The 21334-nt window shown below is 38.7% G+C and overlaps 1 protein-coding gene across 1 annotated transcript in view; it reads right to left on the minus strand.

Annotated features, from left to right (window-relative positions):
* Nucleotides 1-21334, minus strand: part of Pappa2 (pappalysin 2) — a 260775-nt gene that overhangs the window by 62647 nt on the left and 176794 nt on the right. The window contains exons 15-17 of the mRNA XM_074047398.1: nucleotides 18751-18922; nucleotides 15180-15357; nucleotides 13812-14028 (exon numbers count right to left, since the gene is read on the minus strand). Coding sequence (XP_073903499.1) covers nucleotides 13812-14028; nucleotides 15180-15357; nucleotides 18751-18922 — 567 coding nt within the window. The remainder of the gene's footprint in view (nucleotides 1-13811; nucleotides 14029-15179; nucleotides 15358-18750; nucleotides 18923-21334) is intronic.

Consider the following 21334-nt stretch of genomic DNA (forward strand, 5'->3'; position numbering starts at 1 on the left):
TAGACAGATCAAACTTGGATGGAGAAGAGTGAGTTTGGGTGGTACCCAAACAAAGTGACAGGCCCTTCAGTACAAGCCACCAGTAACACAAGGAGGGAGACTGCTACATGGTAGCAAGAGAAATAGCACAATTCATACTAAGGTTCCCGGACCAAAGAGGAGGCACCTAGGCAGGAGTGAGGAGAGGCTGGGCAGCATTCTAGTTTCCCAGGTGTTCCTGTTTTCTTTCAACAGGAGATCCTATGACCCTCTCAATCTTACAAATTCTCCTTCCTCATAGTCTCTTCTCCTACTAGAAAAGATGGTCTTGTATAGCCATGATTCTAATGACCTTGCAGAGTCTCTGTTTCTCCATATCAGATGATGCCTCTTAGATCCTGACCTCAGACTGCTTCCAAAGCACTTGACTGGTTTCTCATGGCCAACAGTGAGGTCTGTTTCAATATACTTGATGTCCATATCTCTAGATCCTCACTTATGGCATGAGTCTTAAGATCCATGGAATGGAACTTAGCCCTTGAATGCCATGGGCTCCTTCTGGCCGTTGTGTTCAAATAAGGACTATGGTTATGTCAGGAAATTAGAGGGTTCTGGGTTATTCCAAATTCCAGGAAATGTTTTTCCCTGATAGGCCCCTGAAGGGGACTGAAGCCTAAATCATATCACTTATCCTGCTTATTTTAGTTAAATAGTACTGTGGACTGAATATTGTGCCAATTACCCCACTCCCCTACTCGTGTGGTAACATCCAAATCCCCAGTGTGATGGGAGAAGGTAAGGTCTTCAGGAGGTAATCAAGTCATGGGGCAGGAAGAACCTTTTGATGGGACTAGTGCCTTAGGAAACTCAAAAGCTTGCCTGATCTGCATTCTCCCACGTGAGAACACAGCAAAAAGATGAACATCTGAAACTCAAGAAGAGTACCCTGAGCTGAGTGATTTTCGGCTTTTCAACCTCTAGAACTGTAAGAAATAATTGCTTGATGTTTAAGCCACCTAGTTTATGGATTTCTATTATAGCAGCTCAACAGACCAAGATGCAGCAATGATATGATTATGCTCTCCAGGGGTGCTTCAACTGACTCTGCATATCTCCTACTTTTGTGACGTTGAGGACTGACCTTTATGACCATTGGTGAAAAAATGAGTGTATTCACAATGATCCAACTCTTTCACATTAATGTGTACAAATCAAGAGGCAAGAAACGCTTTGAAGTTATGAAGTGAATGGCTTTGCATGTCAAAGAATGATGGCAATGGATGGTAGACTAATGCATACACACAGGACAGATTCCAAGACTTCTTTGATAGCCCATTCCAAGAACCTTTCACATAACACAAACTACTCAATATCTATTCACTCACACATTTTCTTCATCCCAGTATAGTAAGGGAATCTAAAATATCATATTTTAGAGGCAGAAAATTACACACTAATAACCAAGTAGGTGACTTTCCCAATGTCATACAATAATCTATTCATTGGTGAAAACAAGAATAGATTTCAAAGTTTTCAATTTATAAAGTAACACCCCAATCATCGTAGCAATGATTTCCAAATGCAATTTGAAGATCGGTCTCATCAGAATCATGCAGAAGCTATTTTGAAAACCTAGACTGTCAAGCTTACTGAATCAAGTCTGCTGGGGCTGATCTAGGACTCTGTATTTTCTTTTCTTTATCTTTTTATTTTTTATATTATTATTACTTTTTGTGGTGCTAGAATCAAACCCAAGTCCTTGCATACACTAAGCAATTGCTCTATCACTGAGCTACAACTCATCTAGACTCCTTATGTTTAAACTTACCTGTAGTTTTTATATGCAGTCAGGTTGACAAAATACCAAAATCTCTCCTTCTTCCCATATTAGTAAAAAATATTTGCCAAATGTATAGAAATCAGACTAAGATCATCCACCTAACAAGTCTGCAGATGCCCTGTTAGGTCTTTCCTAAGCATCCAGCTTTTTTCCCTTTTTATTTATTTATTAGTGTATTATAGTTGTACTGGGGTACATTGTGAAATTTACAAAAGTGGTCATAATATATCTTAGATTCGTCTCCTCCATTTTCTCCTTTATCCTCCTCCCCCTTTCTTAGAACAGTTTCAACAGGTTTCGTTGTTCCATTTTCTAGTTTTGACTAGGATTATTCATTGAGTGCTCTTGTTCTATGGTTTCTTACTTTGTAAGTGGTATCATGAGGAGTTGGTGTTAGGGTAAGGTTTGTATTTATTTTCCCTCTGACTTCTCCAGACAAATCTCCACAATTTCCAAGTTAGAAGGTGCTTTTTCCAATTCCAGAACTTGTGGTATCCACCTACTGCTGAAAATCCAGCTGTGCTTTTTCTGCTTCTTACATAACTGCCAGAAATAAAGATCTTGTAATCAAAACTTGGCTGCAAGTTTGATTGATGTTGTTTGAGGCACACATGAGTCTATCCTGTCCTTCTATCACCACTGAAGGATTTTCAAAAATAATATTTATTTTCCATTGGAGAAAATAAAAATATGATTTGTTGAATTCAAGAGAATTATCATGTCTTTGCCAATCAAGGGCATCCCTTGTGAATAATAACAATAACAGAAAAAGTAAAATTAGGTATTGGGTGCTTAAATGCCAGACATTGTATAGAAGATTATAAATCTATATAATTTTATCTCAAACCCACCCTGTGTAATAGGGACTATTATTATTGAGTGCTTGGTTCTCTAATCTCTACACATGCTTCCCCTCAGTCACCCCCAGCTTAATAAATGAAACCACCATCTACTCTGCTACTGAAACTTGAAACAAGGGAGTCATCATTGTTCCACTCTCTCTCAATCTTATCTTTTCTTAAGCTCCCGTATGATATCATGTAATCCATCAGTAGTCCTTGTCAGTTTCATGCCCCAAATATTTCTAAAATTTGTCCCCATACCTCTGCATATCCATAGTCACAAATGCTGCCATAAGCCACCACCTCTTACTTCCAACTAGACACCCTACTTCTCTTCTGGATCTTTTCTTACCCAGTCAGCAAGCACTAGTTGGAGGGAACTTTCATAACGATAAATAAATAAATAAATAAATAAATAAGATTCTATCATTTTCCTGAATTGAACATTTGCTTCTGGTTGCAAAATAAATGAATAAATAGAATCCAAACTCTTCATGTAAGCCCGTGAGGCCCTGCATGATATGACCACACTTTCTCTGATCTTTTCCAGTACCATATTCACCTTCCTTAATGCATTTCAGCCACTCTACATGTAGATATCCAATTACAACCCAAGAGCTTTCCTGCCATAGGAAACGTGTTTCATTCTCTCTGTGATGCTTTTCTTTCTTCTCTTCTGACTGGTTCCTTTTCTTTCTTCCTATCTAAGAAAAACATTCACCATCCCAGAGTAACCTTATTTTATTTCTATAAATTTTTTTAAAATTAAAGCTCATTTGTTTCTTTCATAGAATGTGTACTCTGTAATTATATTGTTAATTGGTTACATGTGTTTACCAATATAACATATCTCCCCCTACTCTTGTATTCCCCTACTAGAATATAAGCTTGATGACTTCATTTACTATAATATCTTCAGTTACAAGCACAATGCCTGGTACATAATAAGTGCCAATAAGTTTTTCTTCAATGAATATATGAATATATGAATTTCATAGATGAGATAAGCATACTTCTGAAAATTAAAATAATTTGTCCGGGGTTATCAACCCTAACTTGTCACTGTACCATGATGAGTCTGATATCAATGCAAGCATCATAATATGGAAGCATTTGTATTTCTAGAGATGAAGCTGCAGGTAAATTTTCTTTCTTTACTTATGCATTTGTACTGTTGTCCTATCCCAAAATGGAGCAGTAAGGGAAGAGGCAATTCTATTAAAGAGATTAAGAAACTGAAATATTAATTGATTAAGTATGTGCCTGACACAGGGTCAACTTATCAACTGAAATTAAACAACTTCTTAACTCAGAATATAGTCTGGCCCCTCATTACTAATAGTAAGGTACCCAGAGCAGGAGTACTAGAATTATCTATGAGCTTGTTGGAAATAAATTGCAGCATCCACCCCAGATTGTCTAAATCAGAATCTGCAGTTTAAGAAGTCTCCCAAGTAATTCTGAGGGATTTTAAAGTTTGAGAAGTACTGTTCTAGACCATTTTAAAAGACAAAGCCCTCTACCTCACCCCGAAGAGAGTTCTTAGCACTTCCAAACTCCATGCCAGTTTTCCTCTTAACAAATTGCAGGCCTGGTTTTTCAAGCCAATATGCTAAATGGGGAGCAAGCTGACTTCAGAACTGGGTAGTGCATAGCTGAATATAATTATTCTGCACTCTCTAATATTAGGCCTCCTGATATTTTGCCTCACCCATTTCTATTAGAAAAGAAAGCGTATCAGCAGGATTATCCAACCAGACATATTAGGCTGGCCTTCGTTTCTTCTCTGACTCACAAAAAACCTATAAAAATTCTTCCCTCATGTAAAATAGAGCTTTTTTCCCCTTTTTTTGCTAGAATGAACAACCTGGTCACTCTGAAAGTGTGTGGACTGTTTGTTCTACTTCTATGTCCAACTTGTGCCTCTACCTTCGAATTTTCTGCAGCTAAAGCTTAGGTATTCAGACTGGCAGGTGCAGTAACAACACCTACATATATTTGAACACCTCAAATCAGGGTTTCTTCTCCAAATTCCATTGCCTCTGTCTTCCACATCCTTACTCACTTTAAGTTCAGCAGTCCTTGGTTCATTTCTTTCCATGCATTTCTGGTCCATTTATTATTCAGCTGACAGTTTTTCCTTCAGAACATGGCTTGGTTACTTTCTGCACTAAAAACAACCCAAGGTTTCTCAAATGTGTGTGATTTAAACCTAAATGCATACAATAATTAAAGCAAATATTCCTAAGAAAGCTAATGTCAATTCTTATTGGTGCATGTTTGAGGAACCGGAAATCACACTGAAAGGCAAGGATTAAATGGACCTAAAACATAGAAACATGTAATAGGAACCTCTGGCCTTACACCATTCCATTATTTGTTCATTCATGTGTCCATCCAGCAGTTATTCATTCAGCATGTAATACATGTCTATTTGTTAAATTAAGTCCTGCAGTTTTAGAAACAAATAGAAGTACTGTCATAATGGAGAATACTAACATATGGGAGCCCACAGAGCGAACCGTCAACACTGCCTGGAGACATGAAAGATATCAGGAAAGGAATACTCTGAGGTGACTTCATTAGATAGAGAAGGAGAAGGACATGCAAGGCAGAACGACCATGCATGAGAGATTCCAGAGGGATAAAAGGTAATGCATGCTCAAGTTTTGGCCAAGTGTTAATGGAACAAACAATACATGGCATCCTCTCTCTCTTTCCCTCTTTTCCTGCCCTACTCTAATGGGGAAGAGTGAACTTAGGCGGAGAGCCCGGAGGGAGTCCAATGGGACAAAATTCATGCAGAAAAGGGCAACAGTATACTATATGCACTCATTTTAGAGGGCAGGTTCTCTCACTTGTAAGAAATCATTTTGCTGTTTTCAAAAATTCTATTAAAAATTTTCAGCAGAAGTATTCCTTAAAGTATTATATCTCTTTTCCTGGTCAACCCAAGTCAAAGAGAGGTACGATTGGAAGTGCTCACAGGCTCACACCCTGGTGACAGGGGAATTAAGCCAATCAACCACCCTCCAAAAATCACATCCCTTGATGTGAGCTAAAAGGAAAAGGACTGGTGAATACTTTTTGGGCCAATTTTCCCCCGCCGAAAGAGAAAGAGTCAGAAGTCACTGTGACCTTCAACAGGCTTTTAGTGGCTGCACCAGGTGATTCTCATCAGAATGTAAGTGCGGCAGAGTGGTGGAAAGCAGATTCTGTGAAATGAGAAGACTGATGCTAGAACTACAGCCTTGGCTCATAATAAGTCTCTAACTTGAAATAAATTACTTAACCACTCTTGTCCTCAGTTTTCCTGTCTGAAAAATTGAGGTAATCACACATTCTTCGCAGCATCATTACATTATATAAGTTAATTTATTTAAAGCATGCAGTATAATGAATGGCAAATGCTCAGCAAGGTGCAGAAATTACTACTATTACTACTACTAATATTATTATATTTGCATACCCTAATTTTTGAAGTATGTCCAGCTCTTCATTGCTATTTCATTACCATTTCTTTTCCTCCTTTATTCTTTTCATGGTCTATTTGAAGCCACTGTATACTTGGATAACCCAATGACCAAAGGATCTACTCAGCCAGACTTCTCTCTCTCTCTCTCTCTCTCTCTGTGTGTGTGTGTGTGTGTGTGTGTGTGTGTGTCTGTCTGTTTGTCTCTTTCTCTCCCTGTCTCTTTCTCTCTCTCTATGATGAGTGTGTGATGCTAATATTCAATTTGGTATTTCTACCCTACTTCTTCAGATTTCTATCATACCCAGAAACCCTCAGGAGACAGTTCACAAATCAGTTTTGCCTGGCCTGAACCCACCCACCATTGGACAGAAAACACAAAGTAACCAATAAAATGCTCATGTAGTAGGCTGAAGAAAGTATTGGCAGAGCCTGAGACATGAGCAGTGCAGGAAGAAGGAAAAAAGAGTATCAGGCCATGAAGTTATGGGTTGAGGAAAGTCTTATTGATTTAGAAATAATAAAGTTCCTAATTAGATTTAATTTTTTTCTGATCAATAGAGAGAAGTTAGCAGTCAAAATATAACAAAACATTTTATAATAAGATAATCCATAGCTTGGGACTGAAAGTCACAGGGAACATTTACAAATCCAGCAAGTGCTATGTTTGAAGTGAGGGCCTGTGTGCCAATTGCTAGCCTTATGAATCCTGCAGCAGTGAGCTGGCCTGTACCCAGGTGTGTGTTTGAATGGCTAAGGCTCAGAGAAGAGGTTCAGTCACTTTGAAGTCAAAAGAAGCTGTAATAAATTAGCTTAAAGCTCACATTATCCTGCAATGGCAAGAGAATTGAGAATTCTAAGGATAAACTTTGAATGTACTTACTATAAACATTAATTATAAAGCCAGACTAAGTCTTAATGAAAAGAAAACAAATTTCTATTTCTTACAGATGCATAGAGATTACAGTATTTTCCTTACTTGGCAAGTCATAGATAATATACACACATGCATGCATACATACATATATGTACATGAGTTGAGTACCTATTAACACATGTATATGCACCATGTTATAACGCAGAGCTTAAACCTTGGGTAGAGTATTTTAGTGTTTTTTTTTTAAAGTTATAAATCCAGGGTATTTAAGTTTTAGCATTGCCCTTACTGTACATTTTTGGTTCATTAGCCAAGTATCCACCCCCATTTCCCATAATCCACACATATTTCCTATGATGGAATAAAATCAGTTGAACCTCAGAGGGTTGATCTATTGTCCAAAAAAGATAAAGAGATTAAAAATCCAGGTAACATCTCCAAGACATGCCCTGGTCCTTCTCCTTCAAGACCAGTCTAAATTATTTGCACACCCTAATTTTTGAAGTGTGTCCAGCTCTGCATTGCTATTTCATTACCATTTCTTTTCCTCCTTTATTCCTTTCATGGTCTACTTGAAGACACTGTAGAACTTGGATAACTCACTGAGATCACAGTGGAATGATATAAAACATACATGGGGGCTCTGATTGGAACAGGAAAGTGCATTTTTTAATTTAATGAACTTTCTCTTTTGATGCGTGTTTCTTTTTTAGGAAGGGAAATGCACTTTTCCCCTAATCTAGTAACTGAAGATGTATATCTCTCACTGTGAATTCCAATTTCAGTCTTTCTGGTCCCATTCCAGTCTTTGCAATTTTTCTGGAATATAGTAATCAACCACAAATGGGACAAAATAGCTACTGATAAAAAGTGAAGCTGAAATATTCCTTGTTAAAGAAGAACATTCCCCATTTAACACACCAGAAGTGTATCCCGGTCAGCAACAGTTATGTTATAAGGACATTCTGCTAGTGACCATATTGGTGATGATGAATGATAATGGTGATGCTGATGTAATAGTCATTGTGGTGGTGGTGTTGGTGATGGTGGTGATAGTGGTGGTGATGATGCTGGTAGTACTGGTGATTGTGGTATTGGTGTTGGTGAGGATGATAACAATAATGGCGGTGTTGGTGTCTATAAATTATGATCAATTTTTTTGCATTTTTATTCATTTAATCCTATAAAACCTGTAAATATTTCTATTGATTCTATTTTGTAAATAAGAGTAATGATGTTCATTATAAATCAGTAACTTGGTCAAGCCAATGAGCTAATAAAAAAGAGAGTTGAGATTTAAATTTAGATCTCACTATTCCTACAGCCTGTTTAATTAACTACTAGGTCAGGAGATAAATCTTGGGCAAAGGAAACCCTTCTTAGTAGTATGACTAAATTATCTTCTTTAGAAGTTTTAGGGAAGTACTTAATTTCTAAAATAAATTCTATAAATCTCAAAATCTTTTCAAGTATTCTACCTTCAAAGAAAACCTAGATTTGCTTTGCTTAGGCGTGGAAAATTGACCAAAACCCAGTCAATGAAGAGAGTTAAAACATGGCATGTGCCACTATGCTTGGCTAAATAAGGGCATTTTTTTCTGTACTGTGTATTGAACCTAGGGCCTTGCACATGCTAGGCAATTTCTGTTAACTCTTCTTATGCATTTTGTCAATATAGAAAACAAAATACAGACTTTTAGAGGTAGAAATCATTTAAGGCTTTAGTTTGCAAATGTGGAAAAAGACAATGAAGTGATTGCTCAAGGCGAAAAGCATTGTTATCTAAGGGCCCAGGCTTTGGAGGTATGATAGTTTTAACCCCAACTTCACCATTCATTGAGTGATCGTTAGAAGACAACTTCATCACAGTCTGAGTCTCAGTTTGCTCATCTGTAACAGGGAATAATAATATGCTAAAAGTATTATAGCATACTAAGTTACATATTATTATACCACAGTATATTGTACCACTATTTAATTACTAATAAAATGTATTACTGCCATGAGAAATTCATGGAATAATATATGCAAAATACTTAGCACATACAGCACAAAACAGGAAATCATCATCACCTCCACGGTCCTCATCAGACCAATAGAACAGAGCCCCAGCTTTATGCTCTTTACTCTCTACTACACTAGACAATCTTTTTATATGTGTAGAAATGGTCAAGTACTCATGCCTAGCTCTAGTCCATTCCAGGCTCTTCCCCAGGTCAGATCAGACAGGGCTTTACTGAAGGTATTCATCAACAAAATGTTTGCTCAACAGTCAATAATCATGATGTAAGGCCTACTGCTTATATTCTTAATCTACAGTTGTGTTTACAGAACTTAAATAAATGTACGTGCTTTGGAAAAGTTGGTACCATGGCCACCCTCAGAAAAAAAATGGCTACTTACAAATTTCCTTCAATATCTACCTACTATCGTGCCTTATGGGTAGCATCCTGATGAATGACTTATAGGAGAAGAGACTGTCTAAGTTAGAAGGCTGAAATACTTTAGAAGCTCAATTAATTATTGGTCTTAATAAGGTTAACCTAACCTTCACAATAAAGATAACATGTAATGAGAAAAAGGCAACCATGGAAGTGAAAGATAAGGGAGAATATAATATGATCTTTTCGATAAAATATAAGTCAAATACACTTCTTTTACATTCCTAGGAATTCAAGTTAATGGAACAACAAAGGAATGATTAATGATGATGTGTATGTGGAAGTAAATTGCACAGAAGAAACAGAAAAGAGCTTGAAAGAAAGCTTGCTCATATTATACATTATGAGGAGAAAAGAACTCCTGAAACTACGCAATCTTTACAGGCTTTTTGGAGTTCCAGTTCTGTTTGTATTTTCACTATTACCTTCAAAAGTAAGTAATGCTCAAAGTGAAATCTGCCATGCAAAAGGGCTGATACACTAATTTTGAAAATAGATTGAAGTTTACTCTAGGTTTTTTTTTTAAAGGGTAGCCAAGCTCTCATAATGAATATTGTTCTAAGAAGAACAAAGTTTCCACTAGACCAGTACTTCTTGACCTTGGGCACACAGTATAGTGAATGGGGAGCTTTTCAAACTACTGATGTCTGGACCTGACCTGCAGAGATTCTGATATACAGATGTCTCTTGACTTATAGTAGAAATGCATGGATTGATATGTATTATCCCATTTTGGGGGATAATACAAAAAATCCATTGTAAATACTGTAGGTCAAAAATACATTCAACACACCTAACCTACTGAACATCACAACTTGGTAACCCAAGCCACTAGAGAGTATGGGCTCTTTACTCTGGTGACTTTGTGACTGTTGGGAGCTACATCTCACTGTGGCTGTTGAGTACCATACCACACACATTAGTTCAGGAAATGATTGTTAATGGTTTGTGTATGAAATGCTTCTCACAGGGATCGTGCGTTGAAGACTTGGTCCCCAGGTGGTGGCACTATTTTGGGAGGTTTTGGAAGCTTTAGGAAGTGGGGCATAGCTGGAGGAAGTAGGTCACTGAGGACAATATCCTTGATGGTTGGATTTTGTCCTAACCCCTTTCCATCTGTCTCTCTCTGCTTCCCTGCTATCGTGAGGTGAGTAGTTCTGCTCCTCCACATGCTCTCCACCATGACGTTCTGCCTTAACATGGCCCAGAAGCAAGGGCACCAGCTGGCATGGACTGAAAGCTCTGAAACTATAAACCAAAATAAGTATTTCCTACTTCTGCTTATGGCAGGGATTTGTCACATTGAAGAGAACTAGCACAAAAGTTAAAATTCAAAACCGTTTCTATTGAACACCTACCAGGATGTTGCCATCTGAGCCCCAACAAAGAGTCTGCGGCTGTTTTGAGGTGTGGCTGCGCCTACGTCTTTCTTCCTGATCTGTAGAATGGCACCGAGCATGCACTTGATGAGTGTGCCTTTCCTCCCTGCTCCAAGTGAAATAGGACAGGGATCTCAGAGAACGCCAGAGCCAGTACTTTATTTAAGAAATCTTTTTTTGGCAGTTCTGATATTTAAACTTAGGACCCTGTACTTGCCTACCACCTGAGCCACACCTTGAGCCCCTTTTGCTTTAGGTTATTTTTCACATCGTTTTGCCCAGGGCCAGCCTGGCACGATGGTCCTCCTACCCATGTCTCATTCATAGCTGGGATTACAGGTGTGAGCCTCCATGCCTGGTTTATCCTTCTTTTCTCTTGGAGCAGTAGATTTGGGAAGAAGGAGGAGAATGCATTCAACTGATATTTTGGTAGCTGTTTCCTTGTTTAAAAAGAAATGAACAAGAAGTAATACCTAGCATAGCATATGTACTGATATTCATAATTTATAAAATGCTTACAGTGCATTACCCAACTTTCAGCCTCAAAACAATGCTGCTGAATAGAAATAATCATTATCCCTCTCATTATGGATGAAAAAACTAAGACACAAGGGTGTTCAATATATTGCTCAGAGTCATGTAAACAAGTAGTTGTCTCCACCCCCACTACATTGTTCACTGCATAAAATTAGCATAAGCCTACTCTCTCTGGATTGATTTTCTTGCCTGCTCTTCCCAGTTTCTTCTCTTCCTGCATGCAAGTTCTAGGAACAATTTTAGGGCCCCATCTGCACAATGTTGAGCTTTTTCCACACAGGAGGAACAAGGCTGACATAGTTGGTTTGGTAAACACAAGTGGCAAGTGACAGTGATTTACGTCTGACTTACAAACTTCTGATTACCAATCCGTCGCCTGCTATGTAAACAGGTGGAAACTAAGATTTAATCAGTTTACACAGCACAGTAAATAATTTAATCTCTCCTTAGCACGCTGCTTGCGAATGTAAATGTTTAAGCCAAAACTGATGCTGACGTTGTGATGCAAGCGTCCAGTTTCTCAACCAGAAAAGCTGTGTCCACAAATGGTTCTCAAGTGCCCCTGCCCAGGGGCAGGGATACAGGGATGAGCCAGAACACCCAGCATTCTGTGTGGAAGCCTCATTTTTTTCCCAGCATGAAGCTCAAGCCATGCACCCAGAGAGCTGGCGCTCATCGCTCCACCCTTAATTCCTCTTGTCCCGAGACAGTAATGTCCCCTCAATTCCTCACTGCCTGGCTCTGCAGATATCTGAGGTAGTTGCTGGTGTGTAAAAAAGCAAACAAGGAAAGAAAGAGATGAGAGAAAGAAAGAGATGAGAGAAAGAAAACTGCAGCCCTCAAGCCAGTTGTAATAACACTCAGAGATTATATGGGTATTTACTCCCCTGTCAGTCAGTTTGCACCTATGCAAATTGCAACTAGATCCTATGAAAATCAATATGCAAATGCGCTCTTGGTTGTCAAATATTATTTACTACACTTGCCTCTAGAGTCCACTGAAGCAGAGTACAGTCTCCTATGGAGTTTTTATGGGCATCTTTCATGTTTTAAAACATGAGTGGGAGGGGAAGGGGTTTGCTTTTCTCTCCCACACTGGAGGCAGGGCTTCTTCCAGAGTGAAAGGTCCTGGGCCTGCCAATAGCTCTATGGACCCCCCTATTAACACAGCTGGGATCAACTATAAGAAGGATGAGTGCAAACCAGACACAAAGATTCCTTGTTTTCTTCCCTTCTTTTAAAGAAGTCTAGTTTACAAGCAAAGTTTGTATCTGCTGGCATCATTGGTAATGCCATGGGATTCTATTAGTTCAAACAAATAAACAAAAGCTTAAAAGAGAAAACCTATTCCAGCCTTTGAACTTGTAAGAAATGTGTTTAATTTTCTTTTGTCCCTATATTATGAACAATAGGGAAAGAATAGGTACTACTTACTTAATACAGGGCGTTTCTTTTTTCTGAAAGCCTTTTATTTGTTTTGTCTGTTTAGAAAAAGTCTCTTTTTCTAAAAACCATTTATGGAGTAATTGGCACAAATGAAGCACTGCACCAGTTACAATTATCCCATTTAATTCTCAATACTCTGACATAGGTATTACCCATCACTTACAAAGGAGACCAAGATCTAAAGAGTTAATTACTTACCTGAGGTTACTCATCTGATAAAAGATGAATGGGAGTTTGAACCCTAGCATAACTCCCTTGAAAGCCCTTCATTGTAAATTACATATAAATATCTCCTCCCCTCCTCCTCCCATGCCTTCAGAAAGAAGGCATGCCTCACTGTGGCTTTAGGAGTATGCATCCAGAAAGCGCAGGGAGAAAGTAGAAAGTCTGTAACAGCAATATTGCTTGCTAAAAGATGTTGCATTTTATGTTTTAAAAATAATCTCACTGAGTTTTATGTTTTATACACATCAATTCAATGAGGCCCTCCATACAGGTAAAATTTACTTTTATTATCTGATTTTGAAGTTAAAAAACTGAGGCAGAGAAAGAAAACTTCCCAGCATCACACATCTAGTAAGTGTCTGGACCAGACAGTTTCTTTCTGAACCTTGATTGTGACTTGTACTGATGAGGCTGTGCTAGCCCAGAGCTGGATTCAGGTGACATGTGTAACACTCAGGAGGCTCCTGACACTTAGTTTCAAGAAAAATTATGTTTAGGGGAGAATTAAAAAAAAAAAAGTGAGACTATGGAATCTCAAATGAAATAGAATACTTAAATAAAGATGTAAGTCACGTGCATAACATGACTGGGGAATATGTCTATGTTGACAAAGAGAGATTATGCAGACAAACAAATACAATAAGCAGTGCATGTCCCAGAAGGCTTCAGTGTAATTTCCAAAGGATGGCCTGTGATTTGCAAAGAGGGAGCAGGAGCAAGGTATAAAGACAGGTGAGACTATGAAAACCAAGAACAAGAACACTATAACTTACTTCCTGACTCGACTCCCAGTGCTTTCCAACACATAGTAGCCAGGTTTGCATTCATATCTGCAGATGGTGCCCACGTCGTGGTGGTTGCCTTTGAGGCAGTGAGGAAGGAGTAAGTTGGCGTTTGGAATAACAGGGGGAGCATCACATTCCAACTTGCAGTAGACTTCAGGGAGAGTCCAGAGCCCATCTCCAAGACAGGTCAGCCATGGGCTCAGTCCTGACTCCAGGAAAGAGAAGCATATGGTGCTCAGAACACAGAGTCCAGAAATATGTTAACAGCAGAAAGAATGAAAGCCTGTCAACATATTGCATTCTTCAAGCCATCACATTATCATTTGTTGAGCAGAATTTCTACAATGACATCAAATGTTCATCCAGTGTGGCGTCTTATGTACAATAGAAGTTACATAAATATTTCTTGACCTGAATGAAAGAGGGCTACCAATCAAATCATTACCTTCCTTCCTTCTACAAATAATAAAAGTATGGTAGTGAAGTAACTACAAAATGCATTAAAATAATAAAATACAACACTTACATAGTAGACGTTTTAGGCCAGCCACTGTTCTAAGCATTTTGCATGAATGAATTTATATAAACATCAAACATCAAACAATTCTATGAGATAGATTCTTTTATTATTCCCTCTTGGACAAATGAGGAAATTGGGGTTTGGTAACTTGCTTGAGCTCATAGAGGTCAGAGATATGATTTGAATCCTGGCAATTTGGATGCAGAGTTCTGTATTTAAGCTCCACAGGCCTCAGTGTAATTCTCAATTTCTTCAAGTGCAAACTGTGGACTACTCACAACAGCACCATCAGTCCTCTCCAGACCTACTAAATCAGAATCTCTCGAAGGTCCAGGAATCTGCATGTGTAACAAGCAGTTGTCAGGCACACCAAAGTCTGAGAGGTCTGGTGAGAGCAAGGCGTGGGAATCCACCCTACCTTCATCTCTAACTAGTAGCGCAGGCCATGGACAAGTCAAATAACTGTGTTCTCAGCTATGAAAAACACCTAAGCATACCTAACTCATCAAGTTGTCAAAATATTAAAATTTAAAACATGAGAAAGTGTACCTTATCGGGACCACTGTGCTGACTGGTTTGACTCTGGGAGAGCATATAAAAGAAAGAAAAGGAGGTCTAAGTTTCTTCTTTCAATGAGAACCTGAGCCAGGGAATCCTTCCAGGTGATCAGCTACAAAGAATGGTGTTGTCTTTTGGGATTTTGCCTGTTATCAGGATAGAGCATCTCAGTGGAACAAAGGCGAAGGATATGGAAATGAAAAAAAAAAAGCCCAAAGTACCCCAAAGAGTGAGGGACAAGAGAATTTACATTCAGTTCCCTGTGGGTCAGACAATACCTTGGAGTTTGGCTGGTGGAACACAGGAGATAGAGCAGCGTTTCAGAAAGCTGGTGCCCTCTGAGCAGGAGAAGTTTGCATAGTTCACTAAGGACGGGTCTGGGATGCCACAGTCAAGGAGCCCACAGCTCACATCCCGGTCCCAGTGCCCAGAGGAACATGTGAGCAGAATCTCCTTCTAGAAATAGAGAATTTGCTTCTGTCAAGGTTACATAAAATGGTACGAGTACTTTTCAGGCTTTGAAGAGTCCCAGTGGTCATTTGTGCCAAGATTCAAAACAAGTAGAACATTTCTGCCTTTGTCCCTTATTATGCCTCACTGTTTTAATACAGTCTCATAATACTCAGTGAAAGGAGCCTTTTTGTACAAAAGAATCACTAAATGGCAATGCTCCTCCAGGCCAGCTCTGCTAACTGCCTTCCCCTTTGCTCTACTACATTTGTTCTCTGGCCCTCTCCACCCTGCTCTGCACCCAAAAACACTGGCTCCCATAGGCTTCATGTCCTAACTTGTGTTTGAGTTCTGCCCTGAGACCCAGTGACAGGAGACTGGAGAGGGAAAAAGAAAAGAGAGGCCTATGTGCTTACTCTTCCTGCTTCCTGCAGGTTGGCTCATCCCTTGGCTGTCATCTGCATCCAGCCTCTGCTCTTTCTCCCCATGGGTTCTGCTGCACCCCATAGCTGACCTTTCAGGGTGACAGCTGAGTGTCTTCACCCTAGGCTACTGCACATATTCTATGATTTCCCCATATTCTGTCCCTTATCCTTTAGAACAATCCTTTTATTAAATTCTCTCAAATTGCCTGGTTTTCAGCATGTCATCTATTTTCCGTTGACACCCTTATTAATAAACCAACTGATAATGGTACTGAAAATAATTACCTCCACTGAGAACTGTGCATAGTATCTAAGAACAGCTGAGCATACAAGCTGCCTTCCAATCCTTGTAGTTAAATGGGAGATATCAGCTGTGTCCTGGACCTGCCTTTTCAGTAGGGCATTCCTAGAGCATGACACAACTAATTAAATAAAGAGATATTTATTGAATACCTAGAAAGGCCAGGTCCTATGCTAGAAATCTACAAGGGAGCAAATCACATGCTGTAACAGTGGTTAATAAAATGTCTATACAAGGAAAAATAGAAAGAAAAGGGAGAGAAGAAGACAGAAACAAAAAAAAGAAAGAAATACTACAGTTATTTTTATTTGTTATAAAATAATGCCTACCCCTTCTATAATCTATAATGAGTAGCAGGAATACAACATGAAGAATGTAAAAAAAGTGAGGGTAGAAGAAAACTAGAATCCAGAAAAATATGATCCTGTGTGGTATGAAGCTAGGAAGGCACATTTTGGAACTGGAAGAAGGACTGCCACCCTTGGGCAGGGAGAGAGGAGAAAGTAACCAAGGAACAGAGGATGGGAGCAAAAGGAGCAGAGCCCTAGAGCTCATAGCTTATTTGATATAAGCATGTAAGTCCCTCTAGTCACTGGGTTAAAGGTCAAAGACAGAGAAATTTCTGTGGCCAAGCCAGCCATTTCGTCAGGAGACCACAGTGGCACCAAAGCCAAATGTCTAATGACTGCTGAAGGTATCTGTCACTCCTGACACCGACTCCTGGCTTGCTGCTTCTCCCTGCTTCCCAGTGTGTCCCTGTTGTCTGCCAGAAGGACCCAAGTCAAAGCCAGACACATTTTTCTATTTAGCTTCAGTTCTTGTGTCAACAAAAAGCAAATACCCCTACTGTCTTGTGATCACGAGACGGATTGTATAATTTCCTTCATGAGGCCAGCCTTGGGTGACAGAGCAGTCTGGTCAGCTGTAGAGCTCTGCTGCTAACTCCACCATATGGTTGGCAGAGAGTGAGTTTGCATCTTCCTCCTCCTAACCAAGTTCTTTATTTTTCAACCTTTTTTTGTGGTACTGGGGTTTGAATTCAGGACTTCGTGCTTACTAGGCAAGTGCTCTGCCGCTTGAACCATTCCGCCAGCCCTAACTAGGTTCTGCCCCTTACAGATGTATCACAGCTGGGAAGCCTGGCTCAAACCACAATAAGCCACTAATCATTTAAAAAATGTCTCCAAAGCTTGCATTGATTGTCTGGGTTTTCTCCTGGCTTTATTAGGTATGGACCATTTTGTCTTGAATTTGCTCCTAATTTTAATGCATGGCAAATATTGCCTCTTCTTTTCTCCTATTTTAATTATCACTTATGTATACTCATTTCTTACATTTTTCTTCATTCTTTTTCATTCTTTCCACTTTATTTTTTAGTGTGAACATACCTTTTCCTGAGTTGAGATGAGTTATGGACAGGTGATAGAAGCTCTCTCTTTCAAATTAAAGCATCCTAGATCAAGAAGTTGGTGCCTCAAGATATATTAAAGTTGTTTCTGTCTAGGCAAAAACTAAGTCCTCTGAAACTCAAGATTGTATCCTTAAATTCTGACCATCTCTAAGAAACTGAAATTCTTCCACAGGTTCACAACCTGTTAAGCAATCATTTGGCACAAATGAAAAAAATTCTGATCTTACAAACCACTGACATCTGACTAACAATCGTGTGTCTACTCTTTTCTATGACAATACATCTTTCTGGTTCTTTCTCTAAGGACGATTATCTTTTACCTAATGTATCCTTTCTCTGTCTCACAATATGCTGATGTTCTCTAATGGTTGATTACATGTTTGAAATCTCTCTGCAGAGTGTTGTAAGCTCTTTAAAGGAAACATGGAAAACAAGGCTCTTAAAGTTAGGAATATATTATCATGCTTATAATAATGGCAGCATAATAGGGTGTCGTGTACCTTTTATTTTACAAAAGCTTTTAAATGATTTCTAGTCAGCCATCATAGTAACTCAGTGAGTTAAGTATTTGTGCTCTAATTATTTTATAAATATGGAAATAAGCTTTAAAAGATTATTTTGTTTGTTTTTGCTCAGTTACACACTTAATATATAGTGGACTTGAAATTTCACTCAGATATGTCTTCTGAGCAATATCTTAACCAATATATTTTACTATGACTGAACCTTAAAATACTGGAAATTTATGGTAGAAATTTAGAATGGGGCTTATAGAAATGTGGAAAGTTCAGTCAAAACTAGTATCCTGATAGGATCTCAGTCTCAATAATAGATATAATGTTTTTGGGGAACAATCAGGCTGTATTTATCCACCATTTTAGAAAGGAGGGTTGAGGACCGAGGAATAGACAATGAACTAGAGGCAAGCTGGTTGCAGGCCATCTTGCCTGAAAATCATGCACAGGTCTATTCTGTCGCACTCTCTTCTTGAAAGCAAAAACAGGAAACATAATTTTTGACAGAAAGACAAAAATAAGGGAGAACACACTGCCTACCTAGAGAGAAAATTTATATCCTAGTTAATCAGATTTGCATATTTATGCACTTTACATTTCTATTAACCACACTCCTCTTTGATTTTTAGAGAAAAGATTTAAAAACACCTGCTCTTTCCTAGTCTAGCCAGGGGAAATCACGTGAATAGCTTCCTGAGGACCATGCTTCCCAAGATTGGTTCTGCTGACCCTGGGCTTTCTACTTACCTGCATGGGTCTGAGGTACTGCCCACTGGTAGTCTGAAGGGCAAATCCCTCTTGACAGGTGATAGCACACTTCATGTGACCAGGGCCACTAGAGGTACAGTTCACCATGTCTGTATGATCAAGCAGCAATGGTGCACAGATGCCCTGCTCTCCACAGGGCTGATAGACGCAGCTGGAAATGACAGAATAGAGCATCTTAGAAATGGGCTTAGAACAAATAGGTAGGAGCAATGACTTCACAGCTTACTCTGAGAAATGTCCCTAAGAAAAGGGAACAATTTTTCTTCAAAACTCACATTTAACTCATCACTTTCTTCCATATTACCTAGAACCATGAGTCATGATAAACATAAACCACGGTAGTTAAAAAGTAACTATAACCAACTTTCTATGACTCTTCCAGGAGAATCCAATGGTGATAAGATGAGGTGGAAAGAGATTCCCAAGAGTTCTGGTTGTTATCAGAAATGAATAGATCAGGGGGTAATAATTGAAATAGTGAACAACCAGTACTGCTGCATCCAAACAATCAAGTCCCAGGACAAAGCTTAGGAGTGGGTCCTGGAGTCCCTTAGTTATATCATTCATCAACCTTTTAGATGCTTGATCACAGGAAGGTCCATAGGGGTCCAAACAAAGGGCATAGGAATCTGATATGATAGAAAAAAGTAATATTCATTTACTGATTGATATGGACTTGGACTTATGGGACAACCATAGTAGTATATACCACTATGTACTGAATACCAGCACAGGCCAGACATAGTCTGTGCTGATAGTAAACTTACACATTGAATTGCCATGGCATGTCTGACATTATGGTAGGTACTTCCAGAGATAGAACCTAGCAGAGAGCTATTTCCTGGATTACTAGCACCAACCTCAGAAGCAGAAAAGATATATAAGCTCCTCACAGGGTTCAAGAAGACTCATCCTAGAGTATAAATTCAACAAGGATGCAATGGACCAAGAAGAGTATCTCTCCTTCCAGGGCCAAACCATAGAGATTAAAAACTAGAGCATTAGCACCAGGCTAATGAGCCTTGAATCCATTTACTGGGGTGTTTTTCATTCCCCAGTGTTTTACTTCCTTCCCTTATAAGGTGGAATAATAAAGGTACATATATCATAAAGTTGCTATAAGTCTAGTTAGTTTTCTGTGCTGCTCTATTGGCAATGGCCCAGGCCTGCCCTCAGTTGTCATATTTTTGACAACCTACTTTTTAGTTCTCTGACTTTTGTACCTTTTCTCAATTTATTGAGATTTCTGAAAAGCCTTCCTTTTTCAGGAAGCCCCTCCAGATGTCTTCCTCTTTGAAACTTCACAGTGAAAATGCAAAATTAACAGCCTTCTAACATTTATTTTACTCTATATTGTACTATGTATGTTATTTTCTTGTTCTTAATTTATTTATTTGTTTATCCACAAAACAATTATTATCTAAGTGTCTCCTTAATCTTCCGACTGACATACGAACTGCTTGAGGAGAAATACTTCTTACCCAATTTTATATTCACCATACATCTTGCTGTTGTGGATACAAGAAACATTTACTGAATTAAATGTGTTCATATTACAAATAGCAAAGAAAGTTAATGGCTATCAAAATGGAAATTTGCTAAATTATATGGTGACAGCTGGGGATCTGAAAAAAATGTTACCCAACAATGAGTTAACCATCTTGCCCCACTAAATTTATTCACTAATAAACATTTACTAATCACTTAACTCCTCAGAAGGTACTTGGCTGAGCACTGGTAGTATCATAAAGAAAGTGTTCTTAAGAAACTCATAGAAAATATGATAACAAGATATTTTCTTACTTCTGAAGTCATCACCAGTGGTGTTCAGTATTAGCAAAGTAATTACTTCTCATCATCACTAATGTGCTCTGTTTGTCCTTGTATTGCATTAGTAGTCAATGACTTTATCAACGAGGCAACAATATAAGAAAGTGGGATGTAAAATGTCATTGGATATGCACATAGTGCTTTAGATAATTGAGAGTTGATTAAAAAAAGCAGTAGCCCCAAAAAGGTAGACTAAAATTGACTGTGATTAATTTGCTGCTCCTGACCTTATACCCATGGATTTAAATCATATTCCAGTGACATTCTCATTTTTCTTACACATGCTTGATAGGTAGAGGATGGAGAAATTGGGGGATGTGTGATGTAAATGAAACTTTGGTACTCCTTTGGGGTATACTTTTTCCCTGTGATGATGTAGAATCCTAATAGGAACTCGACGAAGGGAGAAATATATGAGTTGAGGGAGAAAGAGTTCCTAATGAATCAGCATGAGTTTCCAATGCTGATTATTGAGTATGCAATATAGGGAGTAAGCTGTGGCTCTGAGACTTTATTCAACATTAAGATAAGGGAGATAAAACCTGACTATCCTTTATGGGGTGAGATCAGAATGCCTCCTTGGTGACACTGAAGAACTCTAAGCTCCACAGATGCTACATGCGGTTGATGTCCAAAACACAGCATGTTAAGCAGGAAGTACTGGAAAAAAGAGAGTCATTATTATCCTAGTTCACTTCCGCTGATTGCCAAGAAATTAATGTGAAAGAGCACG

The sequence above is a fragment of the Castor canadensis genome, chromosome 11 (genome assembly GCF_047511655.1).
Source record: "Castor canadensis chromosome 11, mCasCan1.hap1v2, whole genome shotgun sequence".
In the NCBI taxonomy this organism is placed as follows: domain Eukaryota; kingdom Metazoa; phylum Chordata; class Mammalia; order Rodentia; family Castoridae; genus Castor; species Castor canadensis.